At 43.1% G+C, this 18,390-nt stretch overlaps 1 protein-coding gene across 2 annotated transcripts in view; it reads right to left on the reverse strand.

Annotated features, from left to right (window-relative positions):
- The window catches only part of NPAS3 (neuronal PAS domain protein 3), an 845,925-nt gene that overhangs the window by 424,788 nt on the left and 402,747 nt on the right, over nt 1–18,390 (reverse strand). Inside the window, exon 4 of one of the 2 annotated variants that reach the window (XM_023514390.1) lies at nt 5,535–5,611. In XM_023514390.1, the coding sequence (XP_023370158.1) occupies nt 5,535–5,611 (77 nt within the window). Of the gene's footprint in view, nt 1–5,534; nt 5,618–18,390 lie in introns of both variants that reach the window. The other variant, XM_023514389.1, reaches the window with a different exon arrangement.

An 18,390-nucleotide genomic window follows, 5' to 3' on the forward strand; every position in this document is an offset into this window, starting at 1 on the left:
CTTCACAACCCTGCAAGGCTCACATCCCTTGAACCTTCAACTCTCCTGCAAAAGATGCCGCTGCCTGAAAATTCGTGTCTGAAATGAACACAGGTTCACTGGGACCATCAAACTTGTCACAGTCAGTAGTGAGACTTCTGTGTGACTGACAGCCTCTGAGTTTCACAATACTCAGCTCAGGCCTTGACCCTGTCCATATATGCTGGTATTGAATCATTAGATTCAATATTGGTTGGCTTGGCACCTGTAGCTCAAGCAGCTAGGGTGCCAGCCACATACACCAGAGCTGGCGGGCTTGAATCCAGCCTGGGCCTGCCAAACGACAATGACAACTATAACCAAATATAGCTGGGCATTGTGACAGGTGCCTAGTCCCAGTTACTTGGGAGGCTGAGGCAAGAGGATCACTTATGCCCAAGAGTTTGAGGTTGCTGTGAGCTGTGACACCACAGCACTCTACCCAGGGCGACAGCTTGAGCCTCTGTCTCAAAAAAGAAAAAAAAAATTCAATATTGGTGTTGGGATTTGGCTTTGCAAGAGTTGATTTTACAAGGATCGCCATTAGGTTTGATATTTTTCCCCTGTCAGTGGAAAAGTACTCAAATTTTTGGTGATCCCACCAAACTTACTTATTTTTCATATGAGACTACATGGCTAATTAGGCATACCCAGCAAAACACATGTTATAGTCAGGTAATGGGTACACCAAACATTAAGAAGTCTACCCTTACTTGCTACCTTAAATCCTCCACATCAAGGGGTACTTAGCAAACGTGCTTCAGTGAAACAATCCAGGGCACATAGCAAAAAGGAAGCTTGGTGCCTGCTGCAGTGAAGCCATAGGCATTTTCTGAACACTATACTGGTATTCAGAACTGACCTCTATTTCACCTTCCCAGCTCAATCAGTTCTCCAATCCTGTTCTTTCCAACTACAAACATCTTCATTCTTTCTTTTTTTTTTTTTGAGACAGAGTCTCACTTTATCACCCTTGGTACAGTGCCATGGCGTCACACAGCTCATAGCAACCTCCAACTCTTGGGCTTAGGCGATTCTCTTGCCTCAGCCTCCCAAGTAGCTGGGACTACAGGCGCCCACCACAATGCCTGGCTATTTTGTTGTTGTTGTTGTAGTTTGGCTGGGATTGGGTTTGAACCCGCCACCCTCGGTATATGGGGCCAGCGCCCTAACCCACTGAGCCACAGACACCTTATTGCCAATGTCTTTTAAAATGCCCTTGTCATTTCTTGGGAAGTATAAATTCACATCAGCATTATGGGTTCAAAAACAACTCTGTTACCTATATAGACACAAGCATTTGGGTTACTTAAGCTTTCTGAGTTTACTGAATTTTAAGGTGTGCATAATCACTACACCTATCTCATAGGTGCATTATGTGAGTATATGATGATATAAGAAGAGAACTTAATTCACACAATACATAAGACTTAATACATATTAAAAATTCAATACATTTAAGCAAAATCCACCCAGACTAAGCTTTTCTAATTGAAATACACACACATACACATACACACAGGTTGGTACTATGTATTCGCATGGAAATGCAAACTTTTAGATATAATCAAAATACCCAATAGCTAGAAAATAGCTAAAGAAAATAAGATACATTCATAGCGTGGAATGATAATCAGCCATTAGGAATAATGAAAACCAATTATTTTCTTAATACAGAAATGATCACAAGATATTGATTTTTAAAAGGCTGATTGCTAAGGAGCATGTAATTGGCCAATAGAGTTATTTTTACAATGTACACAACGTCTTTGGCCCGAGAATCTCAGACAAACAAACATCCTCTCACAACATGAAGAACACAACTCTTTGACGCCAGCCTCTCACCTCCCACCTCCCTTTATCGGTAACACCAGCTTCTGCTACCACACCTTCTCACTCTTCAGCTTTTCTTCTGTGCCTGACACTTTACTATAAGTATTTCCATCGACAAAACCTATGCTATTTGTCAAGGGTTTATCCTCAGTTACCTTGACATTATTAATATTGCATCCTCTAGCAAAATCAAAGTCCTGCGGTTTCCTCTTCCTGTCTGCTCATTCTCAATCTTCCATTGCCCTCTTAAATGATGACACGCCTCAGGGTTGCCTCTCCTGAACTTTCTCTTTGCTCCACATATCTTATCTATGATAACAGGATCTTCTTTCAGGTAACAGGATCATCACACTGATAGTTATTCTATCAATCTAGAAAACTTTGTTCCTCTACCGATTATAAGCTTGGGAGGGACAGCAGCCCCCTGGAAGGAATCTGTGTTCTCATCAAGCATTGGAGACTTCGAAAGACCATAAACTATGGGGTCAGAGACCAGCCGTATCGATACCCTGCTGACTGCACAGGTCTTTAGCTAATATTTGCAAGTGAAGGAAAAGGAGGCAAGGGAAATTCATCCCAGTCCTCATGAAGGTCCATGACTCCACTACAGACCCTCATGAAACAAAATGTAGGCACCATCTGATTCTTGAGGACACTGAAATGCTGCTGAATATGGTAAAGACAAGGGCTCCAGGGTTTCCCTGCTAATTAGGCAAAACAACTAATTAGATAGCTTAGGGGAGGCCCTTCTTACTGATACTTCACAATCCTTCTTGACCACAGTTCTAGTGTTTAGAGTGTTATATAGTTCTTCTACTCTATAACCACTTGCATTAAAATCAAATGATATAAGAATTTCTAGTTTCTATGGCAATTGCAAGATTATATAGTGCAAGGCTTAGATGCCTCACTGCTTCCCTCCCCCCCCCTTTTTTTTTTAACAAAACTAAGTCTCATTCTGTCACTCAGGCTATAGTGCAGTGGCACAATCATTGATCACTGTAATCTCAAACCCTTGAGTTCAAGTGATCTGCCCTCCTCAGCCTCTGAGTAGCAGGGGCTACAGGCGTGCACCTCCACACCAGCTAATTTTTTTAAAACCCTTTCCAATCTAATTTTTCTGCCACCTGCATACTGCCTAGCTCTTCTTTATTTTAGGTGAGAAAGAGGCTGGCGGATTACTTGTAATTATCCTACAGTTCTAAAACAGAAAAACCTAAATATGAACTCACCTGATGATTTTAGTATCCACTTTTAGATCACATAATATAATTAAAGTGCTTTTGTTTATTTTTGTCTGACATAGGATTGGAAAGGGTTAAGAGATGGGGTCTCCCTATGTTGCCTGAGGTGGTCTCGAAAACCAAGCCTCAAGTGATCCCCCTGCTTTGGCCTCCCAAATCACTGAGAGCACAGGCATGAGCTACCACCCCCTGACTGAATGCTTGACTTTATTGCAAGTATCCCTGCCTAGCGAGCTACACTTCCCCTTAAAGCCAATAGCCTCACACTTATTCCAAACGTGGCTGGCCCTACTTGGGGGATTGCTTGTATGAAAGTAACTATTGTTTTCTTTTCTGCACACATTCATTGTTTTTCCACACTCTGAAGCCCCACAGAATATATCTAATTCTTTTTTTTTGACATAAGCCCTTCAAATATACAGAGGGCATCGATACATATCCCCTTTAAGTCAAGTGTCTTCCAAACTCAACTTCCCCTGGCCCTTTGCTATTCTCCATGTAACATGATTTCTAGTTCACTGACTAGGATGGTTATGCCACTGCACATGCCACCAGCTGTCTAGGTTTTCCTTGAAGTGTGGTGTCTGACTGGGGTGTGACCAGCCCAAAATGGAGATGAGCCTGAAGCGTCACTTCAGATGTGTTCTTCTCTCGTCAAAGTAGAATGTTGAATTGACCTTTGTGACAGTCATTCTATATTTTGATATTAAGCTTATGTTCAATTCAAACTTCTAAGTTTTGTTTCAGTTTAAATTCTTGCAGCTCCTAAGTCACCTTCCCCATAAGACTCTGGAGTGATAATTTCCAAAAAGACTTCAGAGGATAAAAATGTAAAGGCTACTTTTTACTTTTTGAACTATTTTTTTCATGAGTCAGTCATAGGGACCAAATGCTTCAAAAATATAAATATGAATAGTCCTGAATGACATTAGGATCTAACAATACATATGTCATGACCCATACAAAAATGTTAACAAAGATTCTGAACGAAGGATATACAGGGAAAAAAAAATAAAAACATAATCCTAGGTTTCTACAAAGTTAATTCAAAATTTTATGTACTTAATAGAATAGCAACTCTTAAGGTGTGCTTCCAGAAACATCGCTTCTGTGACATAGTAACAGGTATTAATGGAAAAACAAAAAATAAGAATAAATGAAAATAAAGTAAGGCTTCCCAGGACCTTAAATGTGCAAATGTAAACTGTGATAGCTCAGACCTGATGGAACATCAAACTTACCTCAAAAGGTTGTGAAAACCCAAATCCCTAGACTTGATTCTGTAAACCCTAATTTAGTCAAACCAAAGATTGAGGCCAAAAATGCATCCTTTAAGCAAGTGTTGGGTAATTCTGAAACTGCCAGGAGAGAAATTGCTTTGGAGAACCACTGGGATTTGACCATGAGCTAAATTTTAAAGGATAACCTGGTAACTGTTTCCTAAACATACATACGAAAGGGAGTAATATGCTAGCTTCAAAAGTACTTGTGACTGTTTAGAAAATGGAAGCACCGTAGTGGCCCTTTTCCTGAACTCTGAGTGATGAGGACTCTGGAGCTTACCTTACTTTTACCCCAAATTTTGTGAAAAATATAACCCACCTTTCCCAAATATAATATGCTGCCTAAATACCCCACATGCGTCTACTCCTCGAATTCCATGTAAAGTATATATGCAGCCTAGTTAAAAGAAAGTTTTGCCGTGGCAACATTTATCCTGGAAACACGAACAATGTAGAACAATTATGTGTGGCTGGTGAAGGCAAATGTGTTCAATTGAGAAAGTCTTAAAAGTTTTGAATACGCAAGATGCTGAGTTTGCAAAGACTCTTCTCTAGGGCTAAGTCACTACAGTTCCATGTAATGTACCTTCCTATTTATTTGTCGTGAAATTCGTTGAAAAAAAAAACCCAATTATGATTCATTACTTTTACTTAAAAATATACTTTTAAATTTCACCCTGAGAAATGTTCTAATGTGAAGAGGCAAACACTGAGCTCGGAAGCACTTACAGATACAAACTCAAGCAAAGAACTGAAATTTGGCAACACGTAAAACTGTCACAGCGCTTTCGCAACAAAACTTTGCTCTTCCAAAAACAATGTACAGCTCCAAAGACACACACGTATATCCACTTACAAATACGGCACACACACAGTCATTCTGGGAACAGCCAGTTATTACACATTGCGCATCAACTGAATAGTGCAATCCATCTAAATTATTGCAGCACAGATAATACTTGCCCTCCCTTTCTCATTAACATTCTCTCAAGGGATGGCTTTCTAAAAAGAAAAAAATAAATGCATAAGAATTTCAGATAAATAATAGCAGTTCAATACATAGGCTGAAATTTAAAAATCATTATTTTTTAAAAGGCTAAATGTAGGGATTTTTCTAGGTAAAATATAAGCAAGCTTCTTTTTGTTTTAATGGTACCTGCAAAATGTGACTTCCCAAATGTGCTTCAAATACTTCAATGGCTAGTGCACTGGGGCTTCTCCTTCGCTGCGCACCTATAACTTAAAAGAAAAAGAAGGAAAGGAAAAGAAAGAGAAAAGAAAAATTAAGTTGGAGCTCTGATTTCATACGTGCAGCCTAATTTCTCTCTACCTAGAATTGCGTCTCAACCTAGTTAGCACAGCAATGAGATCTGAAACGCCACCTACTATCATTTGGGTTTCGGGTTCTCTGAGCATAAGCACAGCCTGGGTTGAATTTCCGATTCAGACTGTCAACTGCTAGACAGATTACAAAGCCACATTCAGACTTTTAAAGAAAGTCTTTGGGGTTGTTTTGCCTGTATTGGAGTAAAACCGTAGGAGGGCTCAGATTCCTTTAAAATAAATTAGTTCACTGTTCTTTGCTTAAAAGTAAGGTATTGATATTTTTAAGCATCTGCATCCTGCCTTTTTCCCTCCAGAAAAACCTAACTTTTCATATCCTCTGGGCTAGATAACAACAAACAGCAATTTTGTGTTCTGCATTCTCCAATGTAATAATTTTATTACAATTTACCAAACGACATTTTAGATAAGAGATTCCCATTAATGACTGTTTGCACTAGTGCTAAGTATCCCAAGACTGGATTTCATATTTACTGCATATTCACACTAGAAATCTTCCTACAGGACCAGCCAAGCCCAGGTGGGCCCTGGCTGACTTGTGCCTCACTGGGTCAGCGATTGTTTCTCGTCTCAAGTTCCGCAACACTCCTCTTCTATTAACTTGGAATCACTCCTTTCTCTTCTTGGTATATCTGACATGCTTTTCCTAGAGGCACCTGCCACCCTAGGAACCCCAATAATCCTTAACAAAAGTAGGCTTCATGTATGATATTTGTGGAATCCATAACTGAGGGTCATCTCTTTATAAATTTCTTTTTTTTTGAGACAGAGTCTCACTATGTGGTACCAATTTCCTTTTAAATCTGTTCTTCTAAATTTTTTTTCTTCTATTCTTTTTTTTAAAACATCATTAAAATCTGTTGCTTTACAGTGGTTTATGACAGAAAATATTCATGTCTTTTCTATATTCACAACAGGTATATTCCCTGTGTTTTTTCTGATTTTTTTGAAAATTTTATGACAAATAATTATCCCCCGAAGCCCTGTTATTACTCATTGAAAATAAAAGCCCCCTACTTTCTTAATTCTGAAAACATTTTCAACAAGGTGGCAGGAAAATTCCAGCAAAATGCTACTTGGATAATTCTGTTTCATTTCAGTTACTAAATTGGTCAGTTGAATCCACAGCCTAGCAAGGATTAAAATATAAATGTACTTATGATCATTGTGCTGTGCCAAAGTTGGGACTTTACCCTGTCAATTGTGAGTCAGTGTCTGTAATGTCCTAGAAGGCACTTTGAAAACACCATGAGTATTAAGCATCATAATTATTAGCAAGAGAAGAATGAAAGGGGCATTTTTTTATGGGCAAATGTATTACATATGATTGAAGAGTGATTATTATCAAAAAATATTCCAGCTGGAAAGAATTTTCGAGATCTCCGCCCTAACATCATTTGGTTCAGAAGCAAAACACACACAATTAAAGATCTTAACACAGAAAAATTAGTCTTCTATGCTGAGATTAAACTTTATTGCAAATACACACACAGGATTTTAAAAATTTTAATATTCAGATATACTGACAGTACTACGGCGTGTGTGTGCGTGTGTGTGCGCGCGTGTGTGCGTGCGTTTCTGATTAATTTCCTATTCTAACATGCACATTACTCCCTTCAAAACTCCTTTGGCATTTCTGATAATGCAGCTGTCTTGCTGAATACTGTTTTCAGTTTCTAGAGTGTTAATTGCACATTATGGTAGCTTGGTGTGAATGATCCCACATGAATAAAATCTGCAGCATTTTTTTTTTTTTTTTTTGGTAAGATTATGGGGGTGGGTGGCTTTGGGGAGAGAGAAGGGAGAGTTGAAAAACTTCAAATGTCCATTCTGTTTTTTAGGCAGTATTTAGGACTCAGAAAGATTCTTATTAATAGTTCATAATTTAGGGGGCACCTCAGGGCTTCCAACTGCAAAGTTCAAAATAAACCATGGCATCTCACAAAAAATAGACTAATTTCAGAGAAGATAAACTATTCTACAAAATCTGGATTACCAAGGGGCCAAGAGAGCAATCGCCTCCAGATAATGAGACCCTAAAAAATCACAGGAAATGGAAGGAGAATGCTTATTTTCTAGAAGGCCCAAAGAGGCAACAAGCTCCAGGAAGAACAGATGGCAGCTCAAACACTTTCTAGAAGCATCAAGACAGGCGTCTTCAGTGGGGTACACGGGGGTTATTCAAGCCTGGCTATTGGCCTCTCATTTCCTGCCTTTCTCCACGAGTGCTCAGACTGTTCTCCAAATGCCTCCATCCGTGAGTCTCCCCTGCACTGCTATTCTTTGTTCTTCAAATCCCCTAGAAATCTGATCATGCATCCCCATACATGCTAGCATAATATACAAGTGTCTTGTAAGTAGTTTCATGCTATCCTATTCAATGGCATTTTTATGACACTGGAACTTCTCTTGATTTATATGTTTTGCACTTATGCAGGTGATGTGGGCTGTAATGACAGTTCCTAATTTTACAACCAACATAAATATGTTAAGCAGGAGTCCATTACGCCCTGGTAGGCGCGCAGCTTCCACTCCAGCATTACTGCTAACCAAGGAGATGTTCAATACGGACTTCTTACCCTGCACTTATCACAGTTCGCATTTTGAGAATTGAGACAATGAGCTGATAACTCAAACACGATGCGAACACATTTATTTTGTTCCTTCATGTTAATCTCATTGTGTTTATAGAGTATCATTAACACCTAAAGAAAAACTAAAGAGCCAGTTCCTCAGTGGGGTCTATCATCCTTAGAGAAGTAATAAATTGCTTTTGAGGTTCTCTTGAATTTCTGTATTTGGGAAAGTGACAGCATCTAAAACCACTTGGTAGCCCAGACGCATGTACACTTATCATTCCTGACGGGGCCGGTGCTTCATCTGATCTACTCAGGTATTTCATTGATTTGTCTGTTCAATTAAAAGGAACTACTTTCTGAAACTTAAAAAACACTAACTAAATTAACCAAAAGAAACACCGATATCTATTTTTGCAAGACATGGCTAAATGAACGGAACGTACAGTCTCCAGTCTATGAAGATGATGTCACCAGCTCACTGACACTGAGATGGGAGGGTAAGTTGAACAGTTTGTCCAGACTGTTATAAGCAAGAAAGATCAAATGATAGTAATTCAACTTAAAATTCAATTCAACATTTACGGAACACCTATGTGATACTGACAATTTCTCGCTACTATAAGGTAACTAGTGTTATGAAACCTAATAGTTCAAAAGAAAATTTTATGCAATTTAAAACAAAAACTAAGCCCAGCATATAATGACCAACAAGCACCACAACCATACTACCTTATGTTTTATAAAGGTTAAAAACAAACACCTAGCATGGTAAGAAACTTTAAGTGGGAGAGACTTTAAGGGAGAATTTTTTTTTTTTTAAATCAACAAAGGAAATTCTAATTGTCTCTTTCAGAAATCCAAAATGATATGATGAATCATTAGGACTGTGCGTTTGGCCTTTCTCTCATTAAAAATGTGGAAGACTTGGAAGGAAACCACAGTCTGAAACATGCATCTGAAAAAATGAGCTTGGCCCCTCCACGATGTCAGCACAAACGTTCTCATCTGGACTCTTCAGCATAACCTCACACAGCCGTCTTTGAGAATTAATTGAGTGCAATAAAAGACGATCCTTCTGTTGGGAAATGTACCACATACTCCCAGTCATATTCCTCGCCAGCCCCTCGTGCGACCTCAGGGGACGCACCGGCATGAAGGTGGAGGATTAGCGCTCAGTGGGAATTTGACCTATTCAGCTGAAAGGTCAGCTTGCCACAGAAGAACCCATCATGAAACAGAAACAGGACAGCTCAGTGGACACACATAATGAAAGGGGGGAGGGAGTCAAGAGCCTCCCTGGCCTCGTGTCCTGCCTTGCCCTTTCCCTTCACGCCCCCAGCTCCTCACTAGCGCCATTCACCACAGGGAGGTAGACCACAAGCCACAGAGCGGCCGGCTAGCCCGGGGATCACTCAGAAAAGGTATTCAGAGGTGAAGGTGGCTTGACGTGGAGAGGCAGGGTTTCCAACGGATGGCTTTATGGGGATGAAACAGCCATTGGCAGACGGGAAAGCCCATTTTGGAGGTCCTTTCTCACGTCCCCTTACACTGTGGGCAACTGAGCAGCTCCACAGGTAAACACAGCCTCAGAGTTCTGCAGGTCGCGTCTCAAGAATGGAACCAGGAATCGTCTACCAAGCAAAAGGGCCAGCATCATGTGGGGTCACCTCTGACAGTTGTCCTCTGAATCCTTCATCCAGAGGGCAAGGATCTGTTCCCACACTGAGCCTGAGAGGAAGGAAGGCCTGAAGGGCGTGCCACGGGAACCTCTGGACATCCCACGCAGCACGTGGGCTGAACAAAGTCAGAGTCTGGGGAAGAAGGGAGTATAGAATCCTTACTGAGTCCTTCCATGGCTACTGAAAAAAAGAAAAGGGATTTTCCTTGAAGAATTTCAATTAGGTGCCCTCATTGCAGGGCCAAGGAAACCAGGGAGGGTTTTCTCAGGAGCCTCATAAGTTCACAAGGCACCTATCAGTGTGTGTGTGCTTCCCTATCAAAATAAAAATGTCTGTGTTTGCATATCAGATGGGACTGCACCTTCATTCTGAAACTGGCCCTCACGCTCTGCCTGCTGTGAAGCCCACACTCACAGGCTGGCTCTTCTTAACACTAAACTCCTCATGTTTGCTCATGTCATAGACAGCAGGGGGATTCAGGTCTGGAGAAGAGGCATGGAAATGGTGCTGGGTGCCAGTCTAACCCACGGACATTTGGAACTCTGCCATTCAAAGTGCTGTAGGGAGAATTTACATGCAGTACTTCATATAAATATCTGAGTACTTATAGTAACCATGCTTTAACACACTTTCACCAAGATTACTTTCTACTTTTTAAAATACAGGATAATCGATGACCAGACAAAAGAAATAGGGACAAAAACCACATGCCTGATTAAAAATCTTCACAATTTATCTCCTAGAGCCTATTAACACATTACACTAACAATTTAGACCAAAAAAGTATTTAATCAGATAGTTGCAACTTCACAAAGTCTTAATGCTGATGCAAAGTTCTTTGATCCAACACAAATTTAAATGTATTCCCCAATTTAAGTGTGGACTGAAGGAATTAGAGGAAAGAACGATGTGATTGTTAAAAGTTTAAAAACTTCCAAGTGAATTCCTGGATTTGGGGAAAAGACACCAGGCCTGCTTGGGTTCATACGGAACCAGGCTTTCAAAGAAGCATGCTTATATCACTTCCGCTGTTAAAGGACTAAGTGGAAAACATATGATATTCAATCAGTGTGTAGTCACGGGAGCATGGATCCTGAACATCTCACCTTCTTAAGAATTAAATAGTATTCACACGATATTCAGATTTTTTCTTTGCAATTTTCTATATCAAAACGGCAGAGTCCTCTTAAGTGTGAAATAGCACCTGAGTATCACTGCTGTCCGTCTTGACTAGGTTTTCATGCATTTGGTCAGCAACGAATTACAGGGAGGGACTTCTTCCTAGTACAAAGTTTCCATTTCAAAGATTCGCGTTGCCCACCCTGCCTTTCTTTGTCATTGAAAGAAATGAGAGTTTCTAGGCAGAGATTTCTCCCTCTGTCGCTGGAGAAAGGGGAAAACGGCCCTTCTGTGATGTGTCAGTTACTATAGGAACTACTGTGTGCTCCTTGCACAGGCTACATATATAGGGCGATTAACATTCTTCATGGGAGAACCCACACTTCCCTTGACAATGAAATTCTTAAGGCAGTGGGTCGAGCTGCTGTTTGGAGTGAAAGCACTTGAGGGAATGAGGTCAACTTCTGACAGTCTAAGTCTCTGAGGACAGAACCTCAAGAAAAAGCAGGCAAATCCACAGCCTGGGCAGAGGCTTGGGGGGGGGCGGTACACCAGGGGTCCTCATGTGAAGCCAGGGGTTGTGGAAGAGGGGACTGTTCTAATAGATAAACACACGCCTTAATGTTCCTGACACTCCAGAAGTAATTGCTAAAGGTCCAAAGAGGACTTTTTAAAAATGGTAGCTATTAGGAGACTGAGATAAGAGAATCACTTAAGCCCAAGCGTTTGAGGTTGCTGTGAGCTGTGACGCCACGGCACTCTACCCAGGGTGACATAGTGAGACTCTGTCTCAAAAAAAAAAAAAAAAACAAAAAACAAAAAACAATGGTAGCTGTTACTCAATTATTATGATTTCACTTTCTTAATTATTCTAAAATACACTGATGATGTATATAAAAATAAGGCATTCTTTTAGGGACTTTTTTTTCTAACTTAAAAGACATCAAGGCTTTTCTAAGTCTAGTTATTGTTTTCAGCAACTTGAACTCATGAGAATTGCTTTTGGACATACAGCTTAAAGTTAACTATTTAAGTCCTTATACACAGTGGAGGGAATAAAAATTTCCTTTTTTTTTTTTTTTACAAAACAAATAAAAGGGAAACAAAAATCAATCATGACAAAAATTGATCCCTATCTTTGGATTCCTTGTAGAGATATAAGATAACCCCCTCTCAATCTGAAGAAGTTTTGAGAGACACAGTTATAAAGTGACTTTAGAATAAAGAATATAGACTAGGAGGATCGCTGAGTGATAGACGGTCTTGATTTTTATCTAACGTGAACTCAGCAAGAAGATACAAACTAATTTATTCTGGCTTCAGGGCTATAGCAGCAAACAGGCATTGAACCTCACGGTGCAGCCGGCTCTCTGTTGGATGCTCAGGACACAGAGCTGAGGAGGACATGGTCCCCGAGCGAGGCGGTCCTGCATGCTAAGAAGAGCCCCGGCTGGCACACAGAGCGCCTGTCACAGACACCCGCCCAGGCTGCAAGCCTGGGCACACACCTGGCCCAGCACAGTGCCCTGCTTTCACCACCAGCTTCGGGCCCTAGTTTCGAGCTGCTTCTGTGGTTGTTTCAACTCTTCTGCCAGTGACCACTTTCCTCTACGAATCCCGGGCTTGGTTTATGTCAGGCAGGAACAGCGCTCTCTCACATGTCTGCCCACAATTCACAGATAGTCACTCTGTGACCACAGTCTCAAGGCAGTAACAGAGAACACAGCCAGTCTGGGATTCGAATACAGCACTAACTTTGGGTTATTTAACACTTATCCTTTCAGGGGTAGAAATGACCTTTCCCACAGATACACTAAACATTCTTTTTTGAGTGGTTTAAATGTTTCACTTGGGTATTAGAGTTCATGAGCTCCCTGGAGGTGGTGAGGGGAGGATCGGCACACTTTCATTTTGCAAAGTATCTTAAGAGCTGTTCCCATGAGTGCTCCTTTGCTGCTGATACCCCTCTGATCTCAGCAGCAAGCAAGCAGTTAGTGGCATGAGTCTGCCCAGTAGGAAGGGGTGGGAATTGCCACTGAATCAGTACAGCGTCAGTTGCCCTTACTGGTAAATGGAAAAGGTCCACATCTGGTATCTTGATTTTTTATTTTTTAGCCTGATCCCAAAGCTTCATGTTATGACATTTGTAACATCTGCTACAAATACTGAGGTAAGTCAGGCACAGCTTTATTACTTTCAGTCTAATGCTCCATCCATCCTCCGGGCTTTCTGAGGCCACTGATACGAAAGGGAACTAAGACACCTCGGTGCTGCAGGAAACAGCTTGTGTTTCTGTGGGAGAGAGGACGCAAGGTCTCTCGCCTTCTCTGCCTCTCTCGCTTTCCCTCTCACTCGCTCACTTTTGGGCCCCATCAATGCTTGGCATGGGGCTCTGTACTTTCTTTCTGCCAAAAGAACAGTCAACATAAATAGTTCCATGAACCAGTGGGGTGTTGGCCCAAAAGACACAGAGCTCTGCTGTAACAGCACCTGCTATTGAAAAGTCACTCTGATCAATGTCCAAGGCACAATAATCTCAGGCTATGGGATTACATGTGTTCATCCAAAATGTAGTGCAGCCTTATAATATGGAAGATATTAAAGTCCATGGACCAAGGTGTTAGAGATGTAAGCCAGGCCCCTATTCCGTGTCTACATAGGCTGGCAGAAGAAAGCTAAAAGCATCCACGCTAAATTTGCTGAGCCCTGCTCTGTGCTGGACACTGTGTCAGAGGATGTAAAAATGAAAAGGTGCCATCCTGACCCTCTAGGTGATCAGAGGCTAGTGGGAGGACTGACATAGCAGCAAATGAATAAAATGCAGTAAGCGTGTAACTGTCAACTTTCTACTCAGGGTGGGGGGAGGGAGGAAGTGGAGTCGGTCCTCACCCAGGGAACTGCTGGAAATGGGTAGGAGTAAGGTCACACGAACAGTGAACTACGGTGGCCAGGACCCTGGGGTCTCCTGGCCAGACAGGAAGGCATGTCACTGCTTTTCCTTAAACTGTAACGACAACTCTCAGACACTCGCAGGGCTGGCACCCCCCACCGCACAGTGCCTTTCTAGGGGCTCACCATTGCCACTTAGTAGCCACACAATTACACCCAGGAGGAACAATGTCCACTCAACAGCGTCTGAAAGCCCATGGAAAAACTTTACGAGCTAGTCTCCCACCTGAGTTAAACAATGCTGCTGGCATCAGCCCCCGAGGTGCACCCCCATCAGTGTACCCACTTTGTCACAGTGCGAGGCAACTGGGCCACCGGGCAGACTGTCACATCACCTCAGGGTTCTGGGGAGCATTACTGCGACTCAGGGCCTGACTGTCGGCTATCTGATTCATTCCCAGGGTGCTGCTTGTCCTCTCTGCTTGGAGCGTTTCAGGGAGAGGAATCCCACACCAGGAGCCAGCTGTGCTCAGGGACAGGTTTTGTGCTCTGGAGCCAGGCAGGCCGAGTCTCAAACCCTCCATTTTCTCTACTTCACTGTGCGGTCTTAGACAAATTAGGCTCCATGGACCTCAATTTCTCATTCTGTCAAAAGGGTTAATGCCTCTTAGAACAGATGTGAGGACATGCAACATGCCCCACCCTGCTTTAATTTTCCTCCCACAGCTTATTTGCACAGCGTCTGTCTCCCCCACTAGCGTGCTGCCTTCACCAGCCGAGCAATTGTGTACACTGCTGAAACCCCAGCAGCTACAGGAGGGCCGGAACACAGGGCCACGCAATGGACACTTGTGGACAAATGAACACTCTGGAGCACAGGTCCAGCCGCGGGGTTCCCAGCCCGCCTCAGCTCTCTCCTCCCTGTTAGGAAAAGCAGCAGCTGGGCTGAAGATGCCTTTTCTCACCATCTTTCCCCCCCATTTAGCAGGAGCATGAGGACTGCTTCTCTCACCAGCTCCTGCCTTTCCTACAGCATGACATCAAATCCACAGTGTCACCACAAACCCTGCAAGCCAAGTGCATGCAGGGCCTCCAACCAGTGCAAACATTTCACACGTACACGGGCTCAGAGCCAGCAATTCACCGAGTGTTAGCAACTGCCCACTGAATTTTCTTGTGACGGATTCACTCATGCCCTATTCCAGCAGTAACTGGCATTCGCTTTAAGATGCCAAGTGCCTCAGACGTAACTTCATGAAGTAAACATACACACAGCCACCACCACTGGAAACCCAAATCAGCCCTTACAACCCCACCAGCTATCCTCTTGTTTTGTATAAACAAAAGCCCACACAATTACTGATGGCAACAGAGCAGGGATTAGGCCTCACACACAGTAGCAGATCAGGGCTGCGTCACTACAGGTGTCTGCCTCTGGGATACAGACCAGAGGCCACGATGTCGGCAAAGTTAAAAGCCCAACAGGAAAAAGATGAGCACAGTGTGCAGTGTACAGACTCGTGCACAGGCTTACAAGACAGCCAGACCTGCCACCAACATAAGAAACATAACTTTGATACTTCTCCTGACTAGGAAATGAACAGAGAAAAAACTTAACTTGAGGACCTATTGTTCAGGTTCAAGGCTAAGCTCAAGCCTCCCTTTCCTAAAGGTTCTTAATGTGTTTTTTCCTTTGAAAAACAAATTTGTTTAAGGAAATCCTCAATATTCACATATACAACTTTGTATATATAATTACAGAAATTCCAGAGCGCTTTGGAAAACCGGCCATAGACCCTATGTCAAAAACTCAAGTCGAGTCAAGCCTCCCATACATACCTGTACACGCCCTGCCCTGCTTCTGTGAAACTGAACAACTGACTCACTGAAGGAACTGGGAACCAACCAAACGTACGTATACCTGTACTGTCTGTGAAACTGAACAACTGACTCACTGAATGAACAGGGAAGCAAACAAACGACACTCCAGTGAATGAAGGCAAGAAATTCAGTCAAGGGGGAGCACACCACGGAAGCAGACACTTGTATTCTGTGTGGAAACTGTGAGACTGAAAGAAACAGCCAGTTAGTTGGTTTATTCACAAAAACTGCCTTGCGGAATTATACAGCTCCTCCCCTTCTAAATGCAGACGGAGGGAGGAAAGGAAAAAGAGATAATGAAGGTTTGCAAATGAAGTGGGTACAACTGTGCAATCAATCAACATTTTCTGAGAAAGAATTTGCATCACTTGCCAAAAATCTGAACTGAATAACTGAACCAGAATTCTGATGAGGACGGACTTTGCCACTAGCCAGTCATTTTGATTTCTCTTCCAGCTGTCTTGCTTCTCTCTTCCAGGAAGCCACCGGTCTCCTCGGGGTGGTGGGTTCAATGCATAGTCTGTGTCCAGTCCTTTAATAAACCTCTGCTGAATGGTCCCTCAGTGCCAGGAGGTATGTTAACTGGAGAGGGTGTGATTCGATCATTCATCTAAATCTTCACTGAGGGCCTACTAAGTGTCAGGCCATCGGCCCCCAACCAGGGAACAAGGAGACAGAAATAGGTCTGCGTGGAGCTGCCGTTCAGTGGGGAGTCAGGCAACCACAATGATGACACGTGAACATCTATATCTGAGAAGTGTGAAGACAGGCAGAAGGGGGAGGGGAAAGAAGGGACTTCCCTATTCCACAGGAAGACCTCTCTGAGGATATATACCTGAGAAGCAAGAGAGTGATGTGAAACCCAGGAGAAGGGAAAGTCCTAAAATACGAGAAGTGTATCAGGTTCAGGAAGTGACGAGGAGCCAGTGCCCTCAAGGGACTTACAGACTCAGGGGAAAGAAACCCAAACTGTAAAAAAGTAATGGCTTTCTCGGAGGACCCCAGGAAAAGGAGCATCTAACTCTAGAGAAATTCAAAGACATAAGCGAGAAGAGGGTATGTGGGCTACAAAGTAGATGTTTTCCAGGCAAACAAGCCATGGATTGATCGGGACAAGGGGGTGTTCAGATAAGAGACAAGGATACACACTGGCACAATGTCATCCAGACATGGGGGAATCACGTGTAGGGGGAGAAACGCTGGAAGACATCTGGGGCTAAGTCACAATCGCCTGACGAACTGGAAGGAGTTCAGGGTTCACGCACAGTATGGGGATCCATCTGAAAAACCTGAGCAAGAGGTGCACAGGCCGTTGTGTGGGTTAGATCAGCAGAGCGGTGATGCGGAGGGGAGAGCCGAGTTTGGAGCACAGCTGGAAACGTGGCTATTGCATGGTCCAGGCGAGAAATGAAGAAGAGTTGACATTAGAAAATAAGTTAGAGAGGCTGAGGTCGGGGGTTGAATGCTAAGGTATAGAGGAGGCAAAACTAAGAGCACTTGTGACTGACTCATAAGGGACTAGGGAGAGTGAAGTATGAATTCCAAGGGTCTGGGCTTGTCAACAGCAAACTGTTCTTCATTCCCTATGGCAGGATATTCTGGAAGGGAAGAAGATATCAAGGAGAAGACGAGCTGCTGAACGGGAGGTGTCTTCAAGGATAGGCTGCTCAAGATACCCAGTGGGTCTGGGGCTCCAGATTGACTTCTTGGCAGAGATGAGGATTTGGCTGTGAGTCAGTAGCACACATGTGCGGGTGAAAGGGGGGAAGGCTGGGGGCCCAGCCTGGGGAACGTCTGGATTTACAGGGAGACAGAGGAAGAGGAGCCAGCAAAGAGCCTGAGAACCAACAGCCAGAGGGGCTAGAGGCAGATAAAGAGGCATTAGGGTCCTAGAGAGAAGAATGGAGCAGCGACTCCACCAAATGTCCCTGAGGACCAGGGGTGAGAGCACTGCAGTCAGCTGAGGAAGGACGGGGACGCACAAAATGCGGTTCACACTTTACATCACTTTCCTAGACATAGAGAAGGGAAACGAAGGAAAAGAAGGGACGAAAGCTGGGCAAAGGCAGTAGTGGGAAAATACCCAGGGTAAAGAGACTGGGGGTTTTTGGAAGTAACTTGAGCATGTTTACAACCTGAGAAGCAGCAGCAAACACCAGCCATGAGATAGGGAAAGATGGAAAACTCTTTATTTTGCTATAATCTGAATCCACAAAAATTATGTACCATGATGATGAGGTGGTCCACCGGCCAGCACAACAGGGGTCTCAGCCTCGAGGTCTTGCAGATGATGGTAAAACATCACCATGATCTATATAACCCATGTAGGCAAGTAGACTCTACTAGGGAAGCTGCCTGGACATATCCAACTCATCTCAAGCCACTGTTGCCCCCCATGCCTCTGTCCCTTCTCCCTGTTGTTAATCAGCCTCCATCCTGCCATCCTGCAGGGTCATCATACCACTGCTGTCTCACTTGGCCTTGATTTTCTCCACTGTGTAAAGAGGAGATCACCATCCCC

This window comes from Otolemur garnettii, unplaced genomic scaffold (genome assembly GCF_000181295.1).
Source record: "Otolemur garnettii isolate 467f Iridium unplaced genomic scaffold, OtoGar3 scaffold00052, whole genome shotgun sequence".
Taxonomy (NCBI): domain Eukaryota; kingdom Metazoa; phylum Chordata; class Mammalia; order Primates; family Galagidae; genus Otolemur; species Otolemur garnettii.